A 27630-nucleotide genomic window follows, 5' to 3' on the forward strand; every position below is an offset into this window, starting at 1 on the left:
AGCACCCAGCTGGGTCAGGAGAAAGTGGGCCGACCCAGGACAACATCAGCATGTGGACCAAGCAGAAAGTGCTGGGAGCCAGCTCTGGACAGAGGGAGCACTGGGGCTGGGGCTTAACTTTGCTAAGCCACTTATTGATCAGCCATGTGATCTCGGGCAAATTATCTGACTTCTCTGGGCCTTAGTTCCTTATTTATTATCATTGATCAGTAAAATGTCACATAAGTTAGTTGAAAAAAAAATCAAGTGATAAAATAATAATAACAATAATAAGCCAACAGTCAGTGAATACTTACTGTGTGCTAGATGTTCCCAAAACATTTACACATTCTTCATGTATAACTTTAAGTGCTTTTTGTGAATCAACTCATTTAAAACTCTCAATACCCCCAAGGAAGTTTCTTCTGAGATTACAAAGGAGGAAACCGAGGATGGAAGAGTTTAAGGTATTAGCTCAAGGCCACGCAGCCACACGGTAAGTGTGAGAGCCAGGATTCTAACCTAGGCAATCTGGCTGGAGTCCTGCTCTGACCTCTACACGTAGTTCACCAGTCACGCCTATGATGGAGTGTCTAAACATGCTTCTAACATTAGAAAGCTGCGTGAAAGACAGGCACAACAGTGGTCTACATTTGGTTTTGTAAAATGGAACAGCAGTGAAAGAGGGAAAGGGGTCCTTTCAAGTCCTAACAATTAAGTGGTCTCTTCTCTGTCTCGGCTATTGATGTCCTCAAAAGGAGGTTCCAGAGAACATATAAACACTCACTGTGGTTCTTAGAAAAAGGGAGGTTAGGGCTTAGCTAACTTCCTGGAATTTGTCTAAAAGTCCTGGGAAAATCCAAAGTCCAGCCACCCCATCAGACCACGCCACCCCTCACAGCCCCTCGCTGCCCCATGCTGTGGCGGCTTGCTTGGGTTCTGACTGGCTCTGCAAGGCTTTCGAAGCAAGCTCCTCTCTTGGCCAAATTTCTAAGGAACTGTCTGGCTCTTGTCCCGGTCGCCGGGCTTTTGGGTATACTTAGCATTCAGGATTCAAGTCCGAAGCTACGACCTCCAATTCCACTTTGATGGCTTTGATGAGGATGGTGGCCCACAAGGTACACAATGCAAAGTCCTGCACGGACATATGTGGCAAGCCTGCCGACTGCAGTGTCGCTTTTGGAGCCCACACTGTCCCTCCACCTTCACTGGTGGGCCCAGGCAAGGGAGGTCCTGTCTGGCAAGATATGGACCCAGCAGATACCCAAGGACGTGGAGGGTAGGAGGGGGAGCAGGGCCTGCTCACCATCATCAGGCTCGTAGGGGATCCAGCTGTGCTTGGTATTCTGATGGATGTAGTAGGAGTTGCGCTTGGCACACTGCTGGGTCCGGAAGTCCTCATAGGGCCCCGGACACTCCTCAGTGTTGCAGACCTGGTACTGGATCATGGGCCCTGAGCACAGGCGGCCTCCATAGGCTGGGCTGGGGCAGGCACAGGGAAACCCAGTGACCTTGCTGGCTGGGAAGGACTGGATTTCCCACACGTTACCAGGGGTAGTTTAGCCTTTTAGAGTAGCATTAAAAAGAGCTCCACTAACATAACTAGAGAGGGACCCCAACTTCGGGGCTGCTGAACTCAGAGCCTGCTGGATCCCTCTGGCTCCACCCTTCAGGCATAAGTCACCTACTCCAGTGTGTGTGTGTGTGTGTGTGTGTGTAGGGGAAGAGGAGGAAAAGGGGGAAAGAGAAGGGGAAAGAGGGGTGAGCAAGAGATGGAGAAGATGGGAATGACTGGCCTGGAAGAGCAATCAGTCTTATTCATCTTTGTGTTATATTATTTAACTGTTACACAGGGCCTGACATACAGCAGGCACTCAAATGACTCGACTATTCCTATTTGCATTGCTTCTATTTAATATCCTAACAAACTAAGGGATGGTAATGGAGGCTTGGATTTGGAATCAGAAGATCTGGTGAAATTTAACCCCAAGTCCTGACTGTGCGATCTTGGGTAAATCACCCAGTCTTGCTGTGCCTTTATTTTCCCTTTAAATGAGGGACCATAATACCTCCTATTTTATCTACCTCTTGGTGTGTCTGCGAAAACTAAACAAGAAAAGGTATTTTAAAGCAATCTGTACACTCTTCTCCATTAAATTCAGAGGATTGGGTAAGATTATTGATATGTTAGGTATCCTAATACAGGAGGAAATCTGCTCTGAGGTGACGGGAGAATTACATGGGTTTATGCAGGAAAGTGTTTAACATCCCACCTGGCACAGAGAAAGAGCTTCATATACTGTAATAATTATAACAGCAGCTGTCATTTATTAGTGCTTCATCTGGGCTGGGCATGGTGCTGAAAGTACACATATTATTTCATTTAAGCTTTATAAAATAAAAAAGTTATTACAGAGAAGTTCGATAAATGATAGCTCTGATCAAGGGGATAACTATCTATCATGACTGGAAGGTGGTTTATTCAGAGTGGGTGCCACTCGGTTTCTCTAACCCCACCTTTCATACCCCCAACAGGCAGAAGTTACAAGGCAGTTCATTTTGGCTCATATGTGAAAGGTCAGCATAGCCATCTGACATAGGAATAGGACTCTCAAGAAGGTAGTGGGCTTCTCAACCCTGGAGGTAAACAATAGAGTATGAAGGACTACTCCTGCGGATGCCAGAAGGAGGGTGACCACTACTGAGTCACTGTGATGCTAGGACTCTGTTGTCATCATCCCATCTCTCAGTGTATGAGGGGCAGGCCAGGCACTGCCCCGCAGAGGTCCAGAACCCCTGGCAGCCCTGGCCAGCCCCCGTCTCTCATGAGGCTGTTCTAAGCAAGCTGCTTCAGCCTGGAAGATGGAGTCTATGCAGAGCTGGTGCTCGGGAGTTCTGAAACTATGGGAGGGGGTCCCCACAGAGGGGACAAAAAGGGAGATATAGAATGCTCCCTCAGAATGCTGAAAGTTGGAAGGGGGATACGAGTCAGGGTTTGATATTAGAAAAAGGTAAGTTAAGAAAAATTAAAGGAAGTTTTGCTTCATGTGGTAGAAAACAAACTCGGGGGATTTATTCTCCCAAGACACGGCTACTAAGCAATTTAGATCAGTGTTTTCTCAAAGTTGAGCCAGAGGATCAGGGTCACGAGGGGCTTACTAAACTGACAGTCTTGGGTCCCCAGGACTCTCCAGGAAAACTTTGGCACATAAGTTTGAAAATCACTGGTTCAAAACCATTCTCAGATGTCAGACCCAGGTGGAAGTGATCTGTCCTCTCCTCCTCCTCCCTTCACAATTCTGAGTCCTCATCCATTAGAATATACAACCGCCTGTAGGGGTCCCTCTCTCTTGTGCCTTGTCCCCCATTGCCTTCCCTTCCAAGCCTCTCAGGCCTAAAGACAGGGGTTCCCTGCCCTGCCCACCCCAGCCAAGCATACTTACAAGGGATTGTCACAGTTTCGGCTACGGGATCGCACCCCGCCCCCACATGACCGTGAACATGACCCGAAGTTGGTCCAGGAGCTCCAGCCTCCATCCTGACCGTAGGTCTGCTCCGGTGACTTCCAGATGCAGTGACCTTTGAAGCACCACTGGGATGGAGCAGAAGGCATGAGGTCACCCTGGGGCCACTACCCCCTAACCTGCCATGGAGGGTGCACAACCGGGCACAGGTCATAGCTGGCGGGCACCGCAGATGAGCCCAAAGAAAGGGATAGATAGTAAGAGCCCAAGCCGCGGGTTACACAGAATCCCAGCCTTGCCATGAGTTGAGTGACCTTCAACAAAGAGCTCCCTCCTCCGAGCCTATTCCTCAACTGAACAATGTAGATGATAGCACAGGGCTGCTATGAGCATTCAGTGAGGTAACACCTGGCACACACAGGCCTCCGGAAATGGCAGATAGTATTATCAATGGTGGTGATGACTCTGTGTTTATTTGTTCACTACTCCAGTAGAAATAAAAGGTTGATAGGGGAGAGTAGACACAATCTTCCCACCCTATCTAGAGTTGATCTTGGCTCTGTACCTTGAAATTACCATCTAGGGGCCACAGGCAGATGTGTTCATGGGAGGCAAGCCAGCCCCACTGGGAGGCCCGTCCATGCATCGAGTCCAAGAGGGTGGGTCTGAATCCCAGCTCGGTCATTCCTAGCTGTGTGTGGCTTTGGCATAACTTCACCTTGCTGAGCCTCAGTTTACTCACCTGTTAAATGGGTCTGTTCTAAGAACTGAAGGCAATATGCCTGCAAAGGCCTTAGCACAGGGCCAGGCACAAAGTGGGGCTCAATCAAAGTTAACTCCCTTCCTTTGTCCTAAAGGGCAACAGGAAAGAAATACAGCGAAGCTCTCCAGATCTTTTTCAAGAGATAATGGAGTGTTTCTCAGCCTCGTAATCACTAGGGAAACTTTTAAAACTCTTGATTCCTTGGCGTCACCCCAGACCAACTGAGTCAGAATCTCTAGGGGAGGGAATTTTTTTAAAAAGCTGTAATGAGAGATATACTCTACATACCATAAAATTCACTCATTTCAAGCGTAGTAGTCAACGATTTTTTCATAAAGTTACAGTGTCGTGCAACTGTCATCACAATCCAATTTTAGAATATTTTCCATCTCTCCAAAGAGATAGCTCACCCCCATGTGCAGTCACTCCCTGTTCTGGGGGTGGGGACTTTTGAAGCTCCCCAGATGGTTCTAATAATATGTGGCCAAAATTGAGAGCCACTGATGAACTGTTACGTGAAAATGTGACAGGAGTGGGCCTGGAACTCTGATAACACATGGAGCAGGCACACTCAGTCTCCAGAATAATAGCCTGCCAGGGTTGGAGCCCAGTGGGCCTGAACAAAGCCACCGGACGCCCCATCCATCTGTGAAGGAACAGACCATTCACAGATGTGGGTGAGAGGAGCCTGGTGAGGGCAGAGGACAGGCTGGTGGGGGCGGGTCCCCTGTGGCTGAAGCTGAGTAATCATTACGCCTCTCTTAACACCCTGCTTCCTCCAAGCTCTCTCATCTGTTTTGACATGACTCAGTAACTTCAGAACCACCTGAGGGGTGAGAAGGACGTCTGATCAGAGGTCAGCAGGAGAAGTTAATGAAGGGTCTAAGGTCACCACACAGCTATCAGAGCAGGGCCAGGAATAGAGCAGAAGTAGGTGTCAGGCCCCTGCTCAGAGCTCTTGACCACAAAGTCTCGCTGACAAACGAAGCCCTGGCCCACACATGCATGAGGGAGCGAACACACACCAGGAAGACATCTGAAAAGTCAGGCTTACAGGGGAAGAACATGTGTGTAAGAACATGTGGAGGGGAGGCAGTAGGTAGAACACCTGGAGCCCTCCCTTCATCCCTTCTCTGCTAATTACTCCCCATGTGACCTCCACAAGTTCCTTCACCTGCTTGGACCACACTCCCCTCATCTGTGAAATGGGAGTAAGTGTTTCTGCCAGATGGGCTAGGAGGTAATGAGACACTGCAAACTGTAGAAGCAAGGACTAAGGTGTGGGAGAGAAAAAAGGTGTGAGTGTGTGAGAGTTCATGCGAGGCCTCCATGCACATGGGCTCACATTGTCCTGTAGCACACCCCCCCCCCCCAAACACACATTCATCATACACTTGGAGGGCAGGCGGAGGTTCCCCAGGAAGGGCACTCCTGCTGCAGACCCCAGTTCCACAGGTACCTTTCCTGGTGCGCACTCGGTCCCATCCAGTGGGGGCCCCTTCTTGGTCTTGCAGAAGTATGGGTTATCAGGGTGGCTGCACCACAGCTGCTTGCAGGGTTCAAAGGTCGTGAACTGCATGGCAAGGGGAACAGGGTCACTGGGCTGACTAGCTCTCCAACTCTGACATGATATCTAGTGGGAAAAGGGCAGTGACAGAGAGAGAGGAGGAAGTAGTGGAAACTGGGCCCCAAATGCTGCAAGGGAGATGAGAGGGGCCAGTCCAGCCAGAGCCATTCACACCCCCAAGCTTAACCCTACCCCAAGTGCCAGTGGCCTCCAGAGATGCCTCCTCTCTCCAACAGGACACCAAGAAGAGCCAGTCATAGCCCATCCTCCTCTTTTCTCATTCCCCAGGCCTCCATCCTTGCCTTTGTAGAAGTCACTTTGTCACTGAGAAAGGACTAAGGTTTGAAGTTCTAGGGAGGCTGAGACCCTTGGTGCCCCTGAGACTTTGCATGTGGGGGGCATCAAGGGAGCTGCTGGTCCAGTCGAGACCCCGCAGTACCCAGACAAGGTTCGGACTCCTGTCTCCCTCCAATCACACCCAGCCATGACATAGGTTAGCAATTATGTTTCAGATTGTACAAGAAGCCCTCAGTTTTCTTTTCTGTCCTATCATCCCCTGGTAGCTAGACAACTGTCCTTACAAATAGAGCATTTGGGCATTGAAATCCCATATCCCAGGTTCTTTTTCCACCCCTAAAGCAGAGACCACGTGTCCCAGTGTGGCCTGGGTGGTGCGGAAGGTGACCATGCACAGGGCCTCCTGGTCCTGCAAAGCTGAGGAAGGGGCTGCAAATCTGGATGGGAGTTTGAAGCACTCAAGTCACCAAGATCTGGCCCCTCAGAAAGCACTCTGCCCTGGGATGTCCCTTCTCTGAGCCTCTGCCTAGGCCCTGGTTAGCAGTTGTTCCCCTCTTTCTCAGGGCTAAAACATTCTCCAGCCACTGCCAAGTGCCCACCCTAACAGGTGGACCTGGGTGGGGCAATATGTAGAAGAAGGTGGCAAGGCCTGGACCTGGTCACCATGCATTCCCCTGATGGCATCCAGTTTGCAGGGCCGTCTCCAGACCACCAGCCTGGCTGGGCCAAAGGTGCTCTGTGAATGACCAGCCTGGGTTACAGAAGGATATGGCACTGGAACCCAGCTGGCAAAGGCCGATGGGAACTCACCGTGGAACAGGTGTGGTACCCAGTGCCAAAGTCAAAGCGGCACTGCTCGTCCATTGAGTAGTCGATGCCAGGCAGCTCTGGGGGCTGGGGCCAGGAAGGCGCAAAGGGGTCGTCAAGGAGGCAGTTGTAGGAGCTGCCGGTGGAGACAGGGAGGTGAGACAGGCTGAAGCTTGAATTCCCAACGTTTAACTAGCAAGGAAGGCCTGCAGGAATCCACCCTGCTGCTCTGCGCTGGTCTTTCTGGGAGGGTGGTTGCCCTGAAACCCCTCTTGAACAGGACCTCATGTCCACTGACAATTGTGTCTGAGGGGCTCCAAAGCAAGGGCACCCAGGGCTGGGGGTTAGGAGTTCAGCTTGTAGCTATCTTATAGGGCAAGTTTTGCCCATGTTAGAGGGACACGCTATAGTCAAGATTAAGTGTTAGTTCACGGACAAGTTAAGGGCTCACTGCACTGAAGGTAGAAGAAAAGTCAGCCTGCCATGCAGCACGTAGGACGCGGGGCCCTGGCTAGGGGCTGGGTGAGGTCAGTGTCTCTGTCTGCCCCTGCCCCACCCAAATGCACTCTGTACCCATTCTCGGCATTGCGCTCTCAAGTCTAACACTTGTGCTGACCAGCAAAGCATGGAATTGAGTGTGTGTCAGGGGTGGGATGGTGCTGGGAGGGCAGATGACTTGGGGGAGATGAAGTGGCAGACTGCGTGCTCCCCCGGCCTGGGCCCCAAAGGCAGAGGTGACCTACGGGAGGTAGCGGCTGAGTTCCAACTTGCTGCAGCGGGACCAGTGGAAGCGGTGGAAGGCAGCCTGCACCAGGGGCGCCATGACGCTGCCCAGGCTGGTCTCATCTGCGCAGCCGTTCCCCTGACCGTCATGCTCCATGCCGAGCCTAGAGGGTTGACAGAGGGGAGCGCAGAGTCATGGCCAGGGAGCCCACTCCTGGGAAGACAGGCAGGTGGGCCAGCAATGGGAGACCCTGCCCTGACCGTGCTTCAGGCCACCTCCTGGACGCAGTTTCCCCACCATGCTGTGCAGAAGGCCACCCCTCTGGGTGAAAGCCAAGGCCCCACTCTGTGCCGCAGTGGAGTTGGACTCATTTTGCCCTGACCTGAAAGCCTTCACCCCTGCTCTTCTCTACTCCCAGACACCCTGCCCCTGCCTCAAGCCCCACCTACATCCTCATAGCTTCTAAGGACAGCTCCGGCCCCACTCCCTGCCCGCCCCAGGACACCCTCCCTGGCCACCGGGCCCCTGTGCTGACCAACCACAGCAGGAGCCACCTCTATCACCATTAACAACTCGCATGCAATGAGCTGTCTTCCCAGTGAGGCAGGGTCTCATTCAGTTCAGTTCAACCTCATTTCCTGAGCCAACCTCTTAAGCTTCTTCCAGACCCCTTGATATTTGGCATGCAGTATGCATCTACCACAGTGATAGTTTAAATTTTAAAGTTTGCTCTTTATACTTAATATTTGATGTCAAAGCCGAAAGATTCCAAATTCTTAAATACTTCCGGTAGCCACATCTGGCCTTGACCACTGGATGGACACATAGGCTTCTAAGCTTGACCTCATCTCTCTGAATGGAAGGGGCACCACTCAGTGAAGAGTGGACATTCCCCACCCCCACAAACAGGAAGGCAGACTCCTGGCTTAAGAATGTGTGGAACCATCGGCTTCGAGAGCAGGAGGGGATCTCAGAGGTGGCCCTGGTATCAGCCTCTATGCTGCAAATGAGGAAGCCAAGGCCTAGAGAGGAGGTGCCGCCTGACCAGTGAGGGGCAGAGCTGGGATGAAACCCACACAGGATTCTTGAGCTGACAGGGCTGATGCAGAGAGGGGCACAGAGGGGCTGCTCACCCCACTCTGGGGCTGGCCCGCCCATCTCCTTCCCGGGTCCCTCGGACTACAGGTAACAGCCCTCCTTCTGTGTGTGGGCTGGAGAGCGTGTCCCTTCGCTCTGCCCCTATGGTCAGGCAAGGCTGGGGGGCATGACGGTGGCGTGTGCACATCACCATCTGACATACTGGACAGAGGCTTATTGGCTTTCTCTCAGTATGTGGCTTCTTGTGTGCTCTCTGTTCTGTTCTCCACTGCAGGCCCATTCCTAGAACTGGGCCTGGTGCACAGTAGATACTCAGGACATACTGACTGAATGAATAAATGAGTACACTCTAAATGAAATCCAGGCCAAAGGTCAAGTAAGCCAGCTGCCAGCCTGGCCAGTGGCCTGAGTCCAAGTGTGTCTATTAATGACGGGCTTAGGCCAGCCATCCAGTGTGTGCTGAGTGCCAGGTGGGCTGGAACAGGTTTCAGAAGGTCCTTGAGGTGTGGGTAGGACAGAGGGATAGAGACCATCCAGACAGCTGATCACTGCCTATGACTGTACACTGCCGTTGACGTACTGAAAGGCAGGGAGGGCCACATCTGGTCTCCCTTGGCCCTGGGATACGGGGGATGGGCCCAAGTCAGGCCCAGAATTGCTTCCAGGTCCCTGGTATCTGTCCCCATCATGGCAGGGCCTCACCGTGTGGGCAGATCCTCTGGCATCTCCTAAGACACCGGGACTGGAGCTCGATCTGGGGCCAAGCCTCCCACACCTACAGACCTCCTTGGAGCTCATGGCACAGCCCGCCCTCTTGGTGCCACTTACACATGACCCGTCTCATGGGCCACTACAAAGGCTGAGGAGAAACCATCTTCGTGGTTGAGGGCACAGCTTCTCAGGGGATGGCACATGCCGGTGACAGGTGCGTACCCTACAGGGAAAGAGACAGAGGGCAGAGAGATAAGTCATGTACAGGTTAGACAGGACATGATATGGTTTGTGCCATATCCTGACCTGGTCACAGCTAGAGGGTCCCTGGAGGAAGACGGATCCTTGCAAAGTTCCACCCACAGTCGAGCAACCTGGGCCGAGCTGCCCCACATCCTAAGGCTGTACAGCTTCCCTCTAGGCCTATAGCCTCCCTGCACCTGTTGGTCCCTCCTCAAAACCAGGCAGTGGGGTTTCCAGACAGACCCTGAGCCTGCACACACCCCACTTCCAGACACATCCCTCCAGCTGGCCAGTTGGTCAGTCACCAAACAAACTTATTTTACAGGAGAGTATGGGTGGCACTGTATTAGATACTATGGGAAAAAAAGAAAAATCAGTTCCCAACTCCCACCATTTCCCTGCCACAAACCCGCACATTAAGAAACAGATGGCATAGCAGAGCGACTCGGAGTTAGGAGGTTAGCTTAGGTGTGGCGTGCAGGGCCAGAGTTCAAGGAGCACAGAGGGGAGTGCTGGAATGATCTGGAAGAGAATGGTTTCAATTGAAGGGATTGAGGGGGACCAGAGAATGACTTATGGGGGACATAGAGCTGGGCCTGGAGGACAAATCTCCAGAGGTGGGGGACAGGACACATTATGGGGAGAACATGGGCAAAGGTACAGAATGGCTGTGCAAGGCCTCAGGATAGTCAAAGCTTCATGTGTCTGCAGAGTGTTTACAGTCATACGCTGTCACAGACATTTCATGTACCCCCTCAGCCATTTCAGCAGCCCTGGAATGGAGGAAGGCAAGTACTATCATTTTCTCAATCGACAGTTGGGAGAACCCAGGGAGATGAAGTAAGCTGGGACCACTGGGCTAGAGAGGCGTGGAGCTCCAAGTAGAACATGGACTTCCTTTCCAAAGTCCACACGAGCCCGCTAGGTGCCACTTGGCTTGCAATGAGGACAAATGAATGTGGTGCAGGAAGAAGGAACTTGAAAAATACTGAGTATCTTCAGGCAGCCAGGCTGTGGGATGGCAACCACAGAGTTACCTGCAGCCTCGACCAAGGTGGCAGGGACCACGGTGGGGACCCCTTTGCTTCTCTGGGTCTCAAAGAAATCGCTGCAAACTTGTCCACCTGTCCATCCAGGTTCTGTCCCCAAAGTCCCATGGACTTCTTCGCTGACAGGGAACCTGACTTCCCAGCCTCCCTGTTGTGGCCCCAGAGCAAACCCAGCCCTGAGCCTTAGCCTCTGCCCTGCAGCTGCACATACCTGGCTACGGCAAATACAGTACCTTGCATACCTGAGGGCCCAAAGTCCTGCCGGGTGAGGAAGACAACGTGGTCATGGTGCTCTGCATGGCCGGGGTCCTGGCGCTGCTGAGTGTGCGCCCAGCGACACACCTGCTCCAGGCTGCGAGAGGGGTTCCCACGTTCAATCAGGCTCAGGGACTGTGGGGGCCGAAGAGCATCAACAGCGGAGCAGTCGGTCGGAGCCCCCAGATCGCAGCGGGCACCCAGGGCTTCCCTCCCACTGGCGGAGGAGAACACTGAGGTCCATGGGCTGCAGTGCCTATCCCAAGGCCATTGGCTCCAACTGCTACTGGCATGCAGCCCTCCCACTTTATGCTATGTTCACGCACCAAGCCTTGTGCGGGGGACGCTTGTCTGCGGAGAACTCAACACACATTATCTCTAATCCTCGACTAACCCACAGGCAGGTGTGGTTCTGAGCATTTTCTCTATACTACATGTTTGTTGTCTTATTTAATCTCCACAAAAGCCTCTGGAGAAAAGTTCTGTTGTCATCCCCCTTCTGGGGAGAATAAGCACCTGGTCTAAGATGGCAGAGCCCAGGGCCCCGGGGCCCAATCACAGATGGACTTGTTTTGGTCGCTGGCCCTCTGTAAGCCCCCCTTTCCCGTTGATTCCTGAGAAGAGGGACCTCAGCTGTAAGGGTATAGGATTGCCCATGTAGCACATTGAAGGGAACCCAGGAGTCTCTGTTTACTATCCCCAAATGCCTCTGCCACTGAAACCTTAATTTTAATAGTCTCAGAGTTCTGATTCTGGAGACCAAATGTTCGCCAGAGGCTGTCTCACCACAGCCAGGTCCAATGCACTGGCCCCATAGCCCTTCTCCCTCCAAATCCTGCCTGCTAACGAGAGGTGTTTACCTGTCGGTAGCCGACCATAATCAAGCGGACAAGGGCAATGTTTATGTGGGCCCCCAGGGACTCGTCATGGTAGATCTCATTCACCTGCAAACAGAGAATAGCAGTTTCAGGGCCACAAACATTCATTATGGGCCTACTATGTAACAGGTAATGGGCCATTTCATCCTCACCATGGCCTTATCAGGCAGGCATTCTTATCCCTATTTAACAAATGACAAAACTGAGGTAGAGAGAGGCAAAAACACCTGCCCAAGGCCATACAGCTAATGAGCTGCACAGCTGGGATCCAAATCCTGGCTACCTAATTCCAACCCTAAGCTCTCTCCACAAAGGCAAGTTGTGAGGGGCCTGGTCTCAAACTCAGCCACTCTGATAAGGACTGTCATCTTTCCACAACTCTGAAGAGTCCTTCCAGAAACGTCACCTAGGTTGGGCCACTCATCCTCACACCCTTGAGTACCTCTCCAATTGCCACTGCAGTCATCTGTCTGCCCTGTAGTGCCTGGGGACACCTCCTCCAGGGCAAATTCTCGGGAAGAGCTCTAGGATCTTGAACCTGCAGCATCACCACCACCTGGGAGCTCATTAGAAATGCACAGCCTCAGGCCCATCTCCCAAGTCAAAGTCTGCATTTGAACACGATCCCCAGGGCTTCTTAGGCACAGTTATGTTTGAGGAGCACTGCATTAGATAGGTCCCTTCTCCCATAGCCCAAGTACCTGTGGGACAGTCCTTGCACAGTTCATCAAAGCATGTATTCCCCTGTTCTCACTACTTCCATCTCTCCATGGCCTTCAGCTCATGAGCAAAGTAACCAGCCTACAATCCAAAAAGGGACTGCTGTCCACCAAATGGAGAGGAACAGTGAGGCCAATCCTATATGTAAGAGTTCTTTGGGGAGGGGAAAGCCAGGAGGGGGACTGGAGGCTTCTCCTGTGCTGACACACGCCCTCCTAGGCCAGCCAAGGACAGAGCCAGCCTTTGGGCACAGAGCTATGGCAGCAGAAGCTGCATGCACGGCAGAGCTCCCGCCTACTCTTCCAGTGCCCAGAACTGGCAGCTGCCCCAACTCGTGAGGGTGCCAACCAGAGAGCAGCCAGCACCAGGCTTCCACCAGGGTCTGCCTCGCATCCATGTCTGGACCCAACTTAGACCGAAGACCGGTGCCCACTATGGGACAGCAGGTCCCCACAAAACCCCAACACAGGAAATAACAGGAAGTCCACTGAGTGATGGCACTTCCTTCCACCCTCCTCTCCACCCCAGCAGAAGCAAAGACATCATGGAAGCAAAGTGCTCAATGCATACAGAGATGATGCCCTTTTCAACCCACATGCTTTGGACTTACTCTAGAACTGCCGAGTAGAAGGTGTGGGGCTTCAGTTGGCCACACACACTTTCTCCCTAATAGAATTCCAACCTACAGATTCTTTGCTGATCCGCAGAAATGATCATCGATCTGCATAAAATGACTCTTAAATAACCCAGACATTTCAGCCCTCTAACACCAGAACGTGGCCTTCCTTCCACCTGGGGGGTGGGGTCAGTGTCACAGACATCCCTGACATGCCCTATAGGCATGCAGACCAAGGATGGGGTCACCAGCAATACAGGCTCTACACATCCACATCTGTGCCCCAGGGACGGAGAAAGTGAGTGGTCCCTGGGACACCCTGGGTCAGGGAGGGGAGTACCTACGGGGCCTCTGGTGTTTGGAAGTAGTCAGGGCCATTGCCTTCCTGCCTTTGTCTCTCTCTAAAATGGACCAGGCAAAGTGCTGCTTGAATCTTACCATGTTACTCACTCTGTCCCAACACTCAGTAAGCCAAATCCACCCATCAAAGACTCCAGTGATCCTGCTCCAATGGTTGCCATTTCTACCCTGGCACACTGGGAGGTCCTCACGGTGGGAATGGGGAGGGGGCTGCCTCTCTCTGAGTAGGAGATAGAATTGGAACCTGAGTTTCCAACACTGGTGGGGGACTGAGTGGGGTCTTCTGATGCCACCTCTCACTCCAAGGTAACTGGCCTAAATGTGAACACTGAGCAAACAGAAAAGGACATGCCATCTGCAGAAACCACTCAGCACTCTGAGATAACCTGAGACCAAAGGCTTCCGGTGACTGGTATCCTGAGCTCTGCGGCAGACTCATGTGCCACACCCTAGGACCTGGGGCAACAGAAGATGGTGGAATGTGGCCAGCAGAGACTGGGGTGGTCTTGTTGGAAAAGCTGAAATGATTCTGAATTAAGAAGGTAATAGGCCCTTCGGTGGAGATGGGCAGAGAGGCCTGGAGCAGGGGAGAAGAAGGCAGAAGTCATGTGGAGCCATCGAATTGCCCCAGGGTCACTGGCAATCAAAGTAACTGAGGCCAACCCCCATGTGACAGGGAATTTCTTCCCAGCTCATGCTCACACACTCCCAGTAACGGGGTGCTCTCTGTGCTGTGAACCCCATTCAGCCTTCTCATCTACTTCCTCCACTGGCCTCAGTCTCCCTCTTGAAGTTTTTATTGAGCACATCTGCTCCACTCCTGGAGACAGAAGGTGACTAGTTTCTCAGGAATTCTCTCCAAGCTCACATCAGGCAAAGAGAAGATCTTACAGGCAGCAAAACAGAAGCCAGATCAGGAAGGACCATTGGGTTGGAAGTAGATTTTCAACAGAAATAAGGGGAGACAATGAAGTAACACCATCAAAGCACCAAGATAAAGAAACTGTCAACCTAGAATCCTAGACCCAGCAAACCATCTTCTAAGAACCATGATGAAATCAAGGCATCAGCAAATAAACAAAAACTGAGACAGTTACACAGACCTCACTAAATGATTTGCAGGAAAAGATGGAAAATTATCCCCAAATAGAGGCCTAAGGTCCAAGAACCAATGAACAGTTTTGAGGCTGTGATAAGAGCAGGGTTCAGCAATGGTCTTTTCTTATACTAAATACGGATAATAAAAATAAAGCAGTTGGATTTTGCCCCCTTATTGCTCCATTTTTAAATAGGTGGGGTTGGCCCCGTCATTCCGAGTCCCCTGGTCCAGGCCCTCTCTGGAGCCCTGGTACATTCATCTGTGCACACCCCTCTCAGCCCTAGTCCTTGATTGAGTAGGGACCTCAGGGCTTTGATTCAGCTGAAGCTGCCGCCCTGAGACTTTGCACAGGCCAAGAAGGAGGCTAGTCAATGTTGCCATGTCCAGCCAGAACTGTGCAGACCTCCTGGAACATGAGTTCCACCCATAGCCCCAAGCCCACGCTGGAGCCGCAGCCAAAAAGTATGGCTACCTGAGAGGCCCAGGACCCCAGCCCTCTGGAACACACATATAGGCAGCACCCTGACAGGCTCCAGCCTGTCTGTGCACCCAAGGCCTGGCTCTGACAGCCTTTGCCCTCTATGGTTGCCTCCCAAATGCCAGAGGTAAGGCCAGTAAGACAGCTCAGGGGGAACGGAACTGCTTCCCATGGCAGTGGGCACAAGCATAACAACCTCAACACACTCACAGAGCAGAAAAGAACCATGTGTCTAATCTCTCTGCTGCTGCGCCTCAGCCCAGTTCAAGTTTGTCTGCCAAGGCCCCCAGGTTTTGGTTAAGCATCACATACTGGCTTGGGATGGCCACTGGCTATGTACTGGAAAAACAAGCAAACGTCAAGACTCTTTCTGGCCAAGGGGAGACAAAACAGGAAAAGGAAGCAGACAGCTAGAGAGCCTAGGATTGAAAGGACAAGCTGCTATTCACTGAACACCTACTATGTGCCAGGCTTTGCTGTTTCTGCATTACTATTATGTCTCTCCTGCCAGGAATCCCAGGGCGCACCCTTCTGTGTTTAGACATTGTTCTCTACCCAGGGGGCTTGCTCTGCAAATGTAAATACCTGCTTGTGGCAACTGGAGCTAATACCCTGGGGCAGGGTTTTCAACCTGGCCAGGAGGGACACTTTGATGTTGATGATTCCCTGTTGCAGGCAGACCTGTGCACTGTAGAATGAGTAGCAGCAACCTAACCAAGACGCAAGTAGCACCAACCCTCTCCAGCTATGATCACCAAAAAACCTCGCCAAACCTTCCCAAATGTCTCCTGGGGTGGTGGTGGGGAATTGTTCCTGGTTAAGATTCACTGCCTTAAAGTGATTTTTTGTTTGTTTGTTTTTAGTTTTAGGGGTCTCTGAGTGCCCTAAAAGCAGTGGACAGTTTTTTAGGGAAAAACAAAAGGGAAAGGGCAAAAAAGAGAGAGCAGGATATACCTATCCAGTGAGCAGGGAAGATGAGCTGCTTTGGAGACTCACATGCCACAAAAGATAAAGGTCTGGCAAAGCAACCCTCTCTGTCAGCAAGAAAGCTGTTTCTGTGGTACTCCAAGTAGCCTTTATGAGGAATATTTAACACGTTATGTGCCGACAGCATGCCATCCTCCCAGGCTGAGATTACCAAGATCCCAGTCTGACACCATCTGCATCCAAATCTCTAGGTCTAGAAAGGGCACCAAGTTTTTCCAGGCAGGGCATCTGAGAGACCTCAGTGCTTGGAAAGAGGCCCTGAGGCAGGTCAGACTTGCAGGACTTTCGCAAAGTCACCAGCCAATATATCCCTAACAACCAAGCCTAACACCTTTGTAGTGTCAGCCAGACTGGTGGGGTGAGGAGCAGGGTAGGCAGGGAGCCCTCCACCCAGAAGGACAGGCTGCCAAGAGGGGTCCAGCTGCAGACTGGCTCCATGAGGACCAATGAAAGAGCCTCTTTGTCTCTTCTCATCCTCCCTCTGCTCCTGCTCCAGGCCCTAGGGGAATCCCCACATCCTCATGTCTAAGGGAGTCCTTGCCCCAGAGATTCTATGCATTACCCCAGGGTAAGGAGAGAGTCCCTGATGGTGCCTAATTCTTGTCATGCCCCTAGTTGGCCGGCCTGGCCACAGGGTGAAGGATGTGAAGCTTCAGGATCCTAACTCTGCTAGGGAGACCCATCTCAGAAAGGGGCTCCTCTGTTAAAGGGCAGCACTCTTCCCACCTCCCAGGCTCAGGGACCTCCTCTTCCCACTCCCCCAGAGCTGCCTGCCCCAAGTTCTGCCGCAGCTGCAGTGTGGGGAAAACCCAAACTTTGGAATCGGATAGATCTGGGTTCTAATCCTGTCTCGCCACTTATTAGCTATGTAGAACAGAGGTTCAAAAAATGTTTCCTGAAATAAGGCCACAGCGAGTAATCAAGGAGCACATCTATGAAGTTCTCAGCCCTGTGCCTGACATGCGGTAGGTCCTGGGATGAGAGTGTGATATTTGAGATATCCAAGATAGCTCAAGAGTCCCCGCTTCCTGGGTCTTTCTGCTGGCTCATCACAGCTTCAGCTGGCCTCTAGTGTCCATCCTCTCCTTTGCCAAATCCACCACAGGTGCCACCCTCAAGCACTGTTCCTCATACTTTTTCTCCACACAAGAACCCATGCTACTGCCCGATGGGCCATCCTGCCATCGCTAAGTCCTTGATATTTCTCTGCAGGCCTCCATCACCTCCCCACTCACCCAGGGCTGCCTTCCAATTCCTGTTTCCGCAACCCTGCCATGCCACCCACCACCATCACACTTCCCCTACCTGCTCTTCACCTTGCCAAATACCCCCTCCCCTGCAAGGCTGGCTCAGCTCCAACCCCCACTGGAAAGCCTTCCTCTCTGCCCCAGTCCACAGGGACAGCTGCCTCTTCTAAGCTCCTTCAAGACCGCTCTCAGTGGTTCCCAAATTATTCCATGGGACTGAGGCATGTTTTTGCGACTAGACCACAGCTTCAGGAACAGGAATCTGTCTGCCAATGCTGACTACAACTGCCATTATGTTTCAAAACTCTCGAATAGTTCCCTAGTCCTGAGATTTGAAGAAGCCTTAAGAAAAGTGATGTAGCACAAATGGGTAAACTGAGGCACAAAGACACGTCCATGCAGGGCCCACCAGCATGTGAGGAAGAGGTGAGAAGGGAGTCCTTGCCCAACATCTGGAGCTGCATGAATATTTATAGCACATCCCCAGGCTGATGCAAAAGAAAAATGAGAGGCAGGATGCCCCTGAGAGCTGCGGTGATGAGGGCCTGATTAGACCATTTTGAGTCTTTCAGTAATGGCTTCTGCCCCTCTCTCCCTGAGTTAACACAATGGGACCATCCATCCTGGGAACCAGATATCTTTCTGATCCTGCCAGGCCACCCTGGCCCCGGAAATCAGGATCAGAAATGGTCACAGAGAGGCCGGCAATGGAAGGGAGAGCAAAGTGACACCCTTTTTACTGGCTTCATAAAATCCCTGAGGGAATTAGTTCTTTAAACATTCCAGCCAAATGAAAGTTCCCACACAATGCTCAGGATGAGCTGCTGGTTCCTTGGGACAGAGAGGCTGTCGGCTGCCCATCCGCTTACCTCCAAGGGCCGGAACACCAGCCGACAAGTCAGACTGCCACCTGCCTGCTTTCCCCCTGTGGCAGCAGCAGGTTTCCACGGCGACAGCTCCCTAAGTGCAGCCCATTTCAGCTCTGTGAGCCTCTCTCCCTCAATAGAATGGGACCCCCTCATGGGAAGCTCTGCCTCAATGGCACCCCTCACGCATCCAAGACCCTTTCTGTTCCCACAGTCACAAGGGCAAGCTAGCAATAAGCAGAAGACCAGCCTCAAAGAGCCTTCCAGAACCTGAGAAGACATTTACTCTCCTCCTCACCTACCTTCTGGCGGGTGAAGGAAGGTAGAACCAAGGCTATGGAAACAGCGGTCCCCAAGGAAGGCCCTCCTGGCACAGTCTTTGCTGAGGACAAAGTGGAAGGCTGTGAGTCACAGGTTAGAGGTCAAAGTTCAGAAGTCAGAACGTGTTAATTTGCCCAGCAGAGCTAGAACAAGTCATAGGCTTACCCTCCTCTAACTGTAAAGGTCCAGGGACATGAGGAGGGACACCAGGGACTAGGGATGACTAACCTCTGCATCACAAACCTCAATAACTTAGTAGAACTTCCCGCCTGCTCTCCACCACCATCCATGTGGTCTCTTATAGCTCTAGATCTGAGGGATTTAACAAGACCCTTCTGAACTAACCACATTTCAGTCTGGGCAAGGCTGTGAAACACCCAGTTCCAAAAGTCCACTTTGCTCTACAGAAGAAATATCTCCTTGTATGATCCATCAAAAAATGTCTTCCAGTTTCCAAGGGGAGCCCCCAAATTCTGCTGGGAAACAAGATCCTGTCAACCCTCAGCATCATCTGCCTTCAACCATACATCTCAGGAGTGGGTTCACCTTTTGTCATGGCCCCTAAGAGCAGCCCCTTCAATCTCCAGGTCACCTGAGCTGACCCTCTCAGGACCCTCTCTCTAGAGGGGCTCAGACAAGACAAGTCAGTGGCTCTGGTGGGGGCTTTGCCAAGAGTACACAGTAGCCCAGAAACCACAACAGTAGGTTTCCACCCTAAGCAGGAGCTTCAGGGACTGGCACAATGTCATGGCCCTTCTAGGGCACACACACATACAATCGCTCATTTCCTAGGTCACTCCTGAGTTCCTGCTCCTGGCCTGTCTGGGAAGCACTCAGAACCACAGAGTTGGTATAAAGATTATTTTAAGCCAAAGTTACTTGAGATTCAACAGATGCAGAAAGAATCCTTCTGAGAAATTCCCTTATCTGACAAAGCAGTAGCTTCTGGGAAATGAGCTACCACAAATTCCCTCCCCAGGGGAATTTCATGGCCATAAAGAAGACAGAAAGACTTCTTGCAACTGAATAAACAAATAGTACCGCAAATTTTCTTATTTCCCATTTGTTCTCCTAAAACCACATTTGTCTTTCCTAAAGCAACCTATTTATTCTTCCTATAGAAGTCTTTTCCCCCTTTCCTCCCCTCTCATTAAGTTAGATATATAACCCCCAAATTCTAACCACTGCTTCGAGTTACTCATCATTGATCATTCCCATGGGTATGCACATTACACAAGTAAATGAACTCTTTTCCCTTGCTAATTTGTCTTTTGTCAGTTTAAATCACAGGTCCTAGACACTGAACCTAAGAGCATAGAAGAAAAGTAGTTCTTCTCTCTCACCTGGGTCACCAGCCATTGAAAGCACCACCTGGTATGAGATTACAGACCTCTGTGCAGAGGCTGTGGGAAGAGGGGGAGCTCTGAGGCCGACGGAGCAGTGCTCAGATCCCAGCACCATGGCTGGCTGCAGGAGACCAGCAAGTAGAGCCAGCTCTCTGGGCCCCGGTTTATGTGTAAGGACACTGGGATACTCAGACTGCTCACAGGATTATTGGGAAATTTGAGTAAATGCGGTCACATTTATAAAGAGTCTGATTCCCAGTGGTTGCTCAAAAATGATTCTAATGATTTCTACAGTGATGTCATTTGCAATTGTCTGTGGACACACAGCAGTGTGAGTGCTCTGGGGTAGGGACTATGTTTTCTGCTCCTTCTGAGCCCTTCCTTGTAGAAGCTATCCTTTTGCCTGTAAGCATCACTGTCTGCTTTCCAGGAACAGATCCTGCTCTAACTCACCCCCACACACATAGGTAGGCTCCCCCTGGGGGCCTCAAGCCAACCCTCCAGACACTGCAATTAATCCAGGACAGCCACATGACCCAACCCAGGCCAATCCTCCCTAGGAGAGCAGGATGGATCCCTTTGCCTTTGGGTCCTACAAACAGAAGTGTTAGAATCTGGGGTTGCAGTGGCCCTGCTTCCCACATGGGGAGAGGGCCTGGCTCCTGTCAGTTTATATCACCAAGCACAGACAGAAAGGGAGAAAGTGTACTAATGGGCCTGAGGCCCTACACCCACAGTCCCTGGAGCTGCCCCGTCCCACGGTTCTTGTACCAACTCCGTGGGTACTGTCAAGTGCTCCCTTCCAAGAGATCCCCTCTTGGCTTAAGCTAGTGTGAGTTGGGTCTCTGACACTTACAACCGCAGAGCCCTAACAACCACCACCTCCTGCCCAATGCTTGGCACCAAGGCAGCACAGTACCTGACTCTGAACATATGAATAAATGATAGGCAAGACTTGGAGGGTTGGGCCAACTGAGAAGTGGGGCTCCAGGAAGCCCATTCCACTCTTCCAGAATATGCAGACCTGCTCACACTTCAGTCTAACCAAGAGCCATTGAAGGAAAAACTAAGCAACAAAATGTTCAATGGAGGCACTCAGATAGGAGGGTTTCTCTAACAGCAGTCCCTACCCTTTTTGGCACCAAGGACAGGTGCTCCTATGAGAATCTAATGCCCGATGATCTGAGGTGGAGCTGAGGCAGTGATGCTAGTGCTGGGGAGCAGCTGCAAATACAGATGAAGCTTCACTCGCTCACCTCCTGCTGTGTGGCTCAATTCCTAACAGGCTATTGACCAGTACCAGTCCACGGTCTGGGTGTTGGGGACCTCTGCTTTAAAAGATGCTAAAAAGAATGGAGCACATGGCCCAAGGGACTTTGGTCTTCCTCAGACTGCCCACCTTCAACCACCCTGACTCTTGGTCTTCTCTCCACATCCTACTGGCCAGGGAGAATCCAGAAAGAGAGAGGTGGTGGTGAGGCCAACTTTAGGGGAGGGGAGGTAAAGTGGGTGAAGGTACCATCACTTAGTTGCTTAGGTGTATCACGTAGCTAGAATCCAGGGTATCTCCTGAGTGATGCTGCAACCCCTCTAGCTCCAGGAGCAAGATGGAGCTTATAAGTCAGATGGGCAGCCAGGCACCCTGTCATCCATGGAAAGGACTCTCTACCTGGGACCCAGTCCAGGCCTCACACTCGGAGAATAAAAATTCATACTCCCATGGGAGCTATGCATTGTCTACAGCACAGTTTTGTGCCTCATCTGAATCTGATTCTAGGAAGCTAATTTACAACTGAGGGCACTGTAGATAACTAATAACAGTGCAAAATCTCTTCTATAGACATGCAAATTCTGTCTTCCCTTCCATCCTGCGGAAAAAGCTAATATTGTTTCTATTTGCACATTCATTTCAATGTTTCTGATCCATAAATGTTTCTGTTCTTTGGGTTCTCTTTTAAACAGGTTATGATATCCAACTGCTTCCTTCATTGATTAGCGAGTAGAGCAAAATCTTTAACATACACTCGTTTTTATTTCTGTATGTGAGTTATGATTTTACCTTTTTCCAAAAATTATCTTTTAGCAAACTGAGACTCTAGGGCTGTGAATTGGGCCTGACTCACACTCTTAGGGTCTTTAGCCCCAGCTTTGGACCCAGGACCGAAGCTCCCAGTACCCTTCTCTCTTATTCCTCCTCCTTCTCCACCTGCTGGCTCCTGGGGCAACCTGGCTCTCCCACTAATGGGATTAGTACTCAGCTGTGTGGTCAGCTGTGTGGTCTTAGGTTGGGCCAGCTATTTATAGAGCCTGGATGGGTGGTCAAGTGTACCATCAACATGAGTGTGTTCATAGCATAGTCATTTTCTCTCTCTTTCTTAAATAGCCCCACATGGTAACCTTTGCTCTTTGGATCCCAAACCACATGTTACGTAAGGGGTAGAACAATTAATATCCAAACAAAGAGGTGGAAGCAGGCAGATTCTGGCAGCCTTTCCCCTCCCTGCGGCTCCTGTAATTGGAGCTGATTTCTACCTCTGCCCTTTTCTTAATGCTGGTATTGCAGACAGAAATCTGCTACCTTCCCCTTTTCCCATTAGGTGGATCTGGCTCCCTGCTTCTCCCATAGACACCATTCACTTCCACATTTACCATTCACCTATCAGGTGTTGGGCACTGTACTGTGTGCTTTTGAGGTTCAGTAAAGTAGAAGACAAAGTCCTCACCCTAAAGGAGCTTACCATCTGAGACTTAGACAAAGAACTGCTTATTTACACACATTAAGACAAATAATATGGCCAGAAACAACAGAATACAGTACTTGACTACTCCCTGTGTGCCAGGAGTGTGCCGGACACTTTATACATATTAACCTTCACAACAAAGACAATAGCAGATACTATTATGAAAAAATAAAGGCTCTCAGGTGTTAAATATTGCAGCAGATACAAACTAGGGTGTCTGGCCAGCTCAGAACAATTTCTCCAGTGGTCATGCCTATGTTCAGTCCCTCTCTCTCTTTGGGAAACTTTAACTCCTTCTCTGACACATAGTGATTGGCCCGAACAGTAGTCAACGTGGCCCAAAGTGAGACCAATCGGAGTCCTGCCCCAGGGATTTTTATCTGGGAACTGGAGGGAGGGAAAACGTCTTTTGTCTCTGGCCACAAAGCTTTGGGGATAGGAGTCAGCCTCATGTTCAAATGGCCAGAATCTGTCTCGCAGAAAAGTTAAAATTAGGATGTCGCAAAGAGAAGGGAACCTAAAAACTGTCATTTTTCTGGAGTATTTCCTGGCAATTGTCATCGGTTTGGCTCAAATAAAATCTTATAAAAATTCTTTACAGGTTTGGGCATTTCTTAGGCCAACAAGCCAATAAATTACCTTGTTTTTCATAATCTAGTTTGAGTTGGTTTTCCATCATTTGCAACCTACACAGTCCTAAGCAATGCAGGTCCCTCCCACAAGGTAACACAGCTAAAAATGGGTCAGCAGCATGCTCTACTGGCAGCCACCTCACCTACTATGTGGCAGGATTATGGATCTCAGAAAGTATAGGCGGTTTCACAGTTTTATTATCCTACCAATGTTTCCAGGGGCATTGGCATGACCATGAGGTTGACGCTTCCGTTCGTTGACTGCTGAGTTCCCAGACACACCTGTTACAACACCCCTTGTGAAAGTATGATTATCACCAACCACATCTTAAGAGCTTATGCTATTACCACACTATCTGCTGTTTAATCCTCCCCCAAACTTTGCATGGTAAGTACTGTTAACATGTTTTAGAAGTGGGGAAAGAGATACTCTAGAGGGTTAGTAATTTACCTCCAAGGTCAAAAGACAGGAAGGGCCAGAGCCAGATAGTGTGATCCCAAAGCCCAGGCTGTTGACCAGTTCATTAATATTCCTCTCCATGCAGTACTGTGATCAGCTGCATATCCATCACAGCCTCTATCAACTGACTATGTTAGAACGAATGTAAGGTGTTCTACGTCAGCCCTGGCCCACCTACAGTCATCTTTTGGTCTGCATGAGAATTCAGCTAGCTAACTTCTTAATAGGCCTCAGGTCAGAGAACCCTAACCTTAAGGCCAGCAGAGGCCCATACAGGGCTCTTACTGAAACTTTGGCCTTAAAAAGAGGCCCCATTTAAATTCTTCAGGACACACACACACTGTGTGTGTGTGTGTGTGTGTGTGTGTGTGTGTGTGTGTGTGTGTAAAATTTGTCTTCTCAGCTCTTTGTTCTGGATAAACATTCATGATGAGCCATCAAGCTGAGTCACCTGCAGACTCAGGTGAAGGCCCTGCCCTGTTATCTCCTGCCGATGTGGCATTTGCCCACCCACTCCACTCCTCATCTCCTCCTGCCTGCCTGGACTCCACAGCACCCCAGCATGCTGAGCTAGGCCTGACTCCCAACATGTCACCCTCTACCCAGCTTTCTATGGGAGGGCCTGTGGTCCTGCCCACATACTCCAGCAGCTGACTGTAGCCTGCATAATTTCCACCGTAGGCCCTACCTACACCTAGACTGGTCCCCAACCTTCCCAGAGCCACAGCTGCAGGCCCCTCTGACAAAGGCCTCTTGTCAAAAGAAAAACAGTGCAGGGTCCACCTCTGACATGTTCACCTTCCTACCCCTTCTGGTCTCAGTTGTCTCTGCCCCTTTAGCTCAGAGGTGACCACCTGAAGCCCACAGGCCAAATGTGGCATGTAGGCATGTTCTGTTTAGCATTCACAGTGTTTTGTTTTGTTTTTTCATTTTAACATTTAAAAATTATCAGTTTCACTTAGGTAACTAGACTTAAATTTTCCATTAAAGGTTTTTTTAAAAAACACAAACAACGGCATTTCTGACTTTTCTTGAAATGCAGGCCTTTCTGTGACAAAAGAGCGCTATATCTCTGCACAAGAGCCACCAACAGCAGCTGAGTAGCCACTTCCCACTTTGGACGGGCACAGCTCTCTGCTTTACCAGTTCCGAATTTGCCAATGACCCTTGTTTTCCCTGCCTGTCAGGCCTCTATGAACACCCAAGGCTCACACTGGAGGCCTGGGATTCCCCAGCTGATTGACAGCACCTGGCCCGGCTCCCAGCCCGGGATTGTGAATTTTGTCTAGATGAGGAGTCTCAGTCAAGTCCTGGTCATGCTGGACCTACGCTCTAAAGGTATCCAAGTCCAGAACCCACTGTCCAAGGGTTCCAACTTGCCAGGGACTAGTGTAGATCACCTGTGGGTACCTCTGCACAGGCATGGACAGCTGCAGCGAGGCTACAGCCCAGGACGGATAACAGGCCAGCTTCGGCCTGTTTCACCACAGAACCTGCTGTCCCGCTGGACTATAGAGCAGAGACTCCCTTGAGTCCACACTGAAAACACCAAGCCTGAGAGAAACCCTGCACGCAGACCAATCCTGGTGGGTCCCAACCCAGCCCCCCAGTCCCAAGACTAGGGGACACTCACAATGTTCATAAGGGTAAGTACGTAGTTCTGCACGTGCTCCTTGCCGTGGAAGCGTACCACCGAGTCGTCCACCGCCAGCAGCACCTCGATGCTGTAGCTGCCTGGCTTGGCATGTCGCCGCTTCCGCTCCACTTCACCCAGCTGGTCCCCCACCAGGCCCAGTACGTTGGGAAGGTCGCCCAAACCAAAGGCTGGAAACAGGATGGGAAGAGATCGAGGTCAAATCCACATAAGGGGCTGTCACTGTGACACTGCCTGTCGACTCATCCCTGCCCCCCATCACATGTGCCCCTTTTTCTGCCTCTGTAAGGTGAGGTCGCATAAGAATTTGTTCCTTTGCAGGTAATTCACAAGTGTGAAGCGTTTTCCTAGCACAAGGACATGGCTGAGTCTTTGAGACAATGAGTAGCAGGGGAGTGAGAACTGGTCTGGGTCCCAGGCCACTCAGTCCTGTCTCATTGTGCATCCTGGCCTCAGCCCCTTTCACTCCTCCAGGCTTCCACCTCCTCTCCTGTGACATGGAGATGAATAATCCTTGCTCCCTTGCCCTATAAGCTTGCTATAAAAATCAAAGGTGGCAGTAGGTAGAAACATCTTGATAAAGGAAAAAACTGTGACATATTGTGGCCTGTGCAGGACATTTAGGCAGGAGTATGCTCTATAACTTTCAAATCCCTCCCAATCACTGACATCGACCCAAAATTTCACCATCACGGTGGCCTTTTGGCTACAAGCAAAATATTTATCTTATTAGGATTTATTAACGTTTTATGTAATATAGGAGTTGTCAAACTTTTTCTGTAAACAACTGGACAGTAAATATTTTAGAGTTTGTGGGTTATATGGTCTCCGTCTCAGCTATTCAGTTTGGATGTGGAAGCATAAAAGTAGCAATAGACAATACATAAACAAACAAGTGTATCTGTGTTCCAACAAAATTTTATTGACTAAAACAAGTGGTGGGCCATATTTGGCCCCTGTACCTTCATTTGCAACGACTTCTTATTTAACCTAATCTAACCTAATCTGATCCAATCTTTATAACAATTCTATCAGGTTATTGTCCCCATTATACAGGTAAATAAACTGAGGTTCAAAGTAGTTTGTCTAGGTCTGTCTGAATCAAAAGACCATGCATTGAAACATCACCATCTATACTGCTACTTAGAAAGGTAGCACTTTCAGCAATTATCAGTCATTTACACTATAGCCTGAATAAAGACTGGAGCAACATTTGTTGGGGCAGTGGAGGGGGTGGTTCATGAAGACACTGAAGGAAGAGCTAAGAAAGCAGGACAGGAGATTGGGATTTCTCAGGAAGGTTTCAAAGTCTTAACACTAATTGACTTTCTTGCCATCCTACCCTAAAGTTCTGATACTTGTACCATTGATTTCTATGAATATTAATTTATCCACAGTTATTTGAGAATTCCCTAGAGAATAAGCCAGGAGCTAAAACTGAAGAGATGATACCACAACAATCCAAGCACGTACCCAAGGATGTGGTGGCAGGAGGGGTCCCACATTTTTGAGGTGATTGGGTGATAGGTAGGCGATTAAGGAAGGGCCCTGCCCTCAAACCTACCACCCAGTACAGGTGACAGATAAGATATCAGGCTGTAACAATATAGTAATGTCAAGGACTGAGTAGGTCTAACTAGGAAAGGCTTCTGCACAGAGACCCAAACCAGGAGCAGGGAGTTGGGAGAGGATCCTGGAAAGGGGATAAGCTAAACTGGGCTAGACAGGGAGTAGGAGACAACCTGCTGGAACAGGAGGAACAGAGAGAGGGTCCTGAGCAGAGGGTAGTGCACCTGCAAAACCCATTGTAAGCAGGTATGTGGAGGCACCATCCACAGTGTGGGTGAGCCTCAGGGATGAATCAATAGGTACCTTTGCAAAGACCCAGGTTCTGTGTCTAAGTTCCTATTGACATGGTACTTTAGGATCTAAAATCTGAGGACAGAGCAACAGGTAACCACAGGACTCAGTGCTACTGTCTTTTTATTTTCTCTTTGGTTAGTGGTGCTATAGTGCCAAAGAAAGAAAGAACTAGATTTAAAGCACTAGGGTTGAAAAGATGTGTGGCCACTGGCCTACAGCAAAAACCAGAAATGGGGGTTGGCCCTCTGGTCCATCACAGCCATTATGTCTCTCTCTGCAAGTCACACTGCATAGGTGCTCCTGGCAGCCCTGGCTCCTGAGCCCAACAGTGAGTACAGCAGCCCTCAGACAGGTTTTTGGAAAAGAGGACCCTCAGGAGGGGAGAAGGAGGAGCAGGACTCTCTC

At 50.5% G+C, this 27630-nt stretch overlaps 1 protein-coding gene across 8 annotated transcripts in view; it reads right to left on the minus strand.

Moving 5' to 3' along the window:
- The window catches only part of ADAMTS14 (ADAM metallopeptidase with thrombospondin type 1 motif 14), a 74265-nt gene that overhangs the window by 17241 nt on the left and 29394 nt on the right, over nucleotides 1-27630 (minus strand). For 5 of the 8 annotated variants that reach the window (XM_016121065.2, XM_016121064.2, XM_036222841.1 and 2 more), the window contains exons 4-12: nucleotides 25342-25532; nucleotides 11818-11901; nucleotides 10936-11092; nucleotides 9528-9633; nucleotides 7621-7764; nucleotides 6881-7013; nucleotides 5666-5779; nucleotides 3423-3571; nucleotides 1286-1461 (exon numbers count right to left, since the gene is read on the minus strand). In XM_016121065.2, the coding sequence (XP_015976551.2) occupies nucleotides 1286-1461; nucleotides 3423-3571; nucleotides 5666-5779; nucleotides 6881-7013; nucleotides 7621-7764; nucleotides 9528-9633; nucleotides 10936-11092; nucleotides 11818-11901; nucleotides 25342-25532 (1254 nt within the window). The remainder of the gene's footprint in view (nucleotides 1-1285; nucleotides 1462-3422; nucleotides 3572-5665; nucleotides 5780-6880; nucleotides 7014-7620; nucleotides 7765-9527; nucleotides 9634-10935; nucleotides 11093-11817; nucleotides 11902-25341; nucleotides 25533-27630) is intronic. The other 3 variants (XM_016121067.2, XM_016121066.2, XM_036222840.1) reach the window with 2 other exon arrangements.

Source organism: Rousettus aegyptiacus, unplaced genomic scaffold, assembly GCF_014176215.1.
Source record: "Rousettus aegyptiacus isolate mRouAeg1 unplaced genomic scaffold, mRouAeg1.p scaffold_m13_p_6, whole genome shotgun sequence".
Classification (NCBI taxonomy): domain Eukaryota; kingdom Metazoa; phylum Chordata; class Mammalia; order Chiroptera; family Pteropodidae; genus Rousettus; species Rousettus aegyptiacus.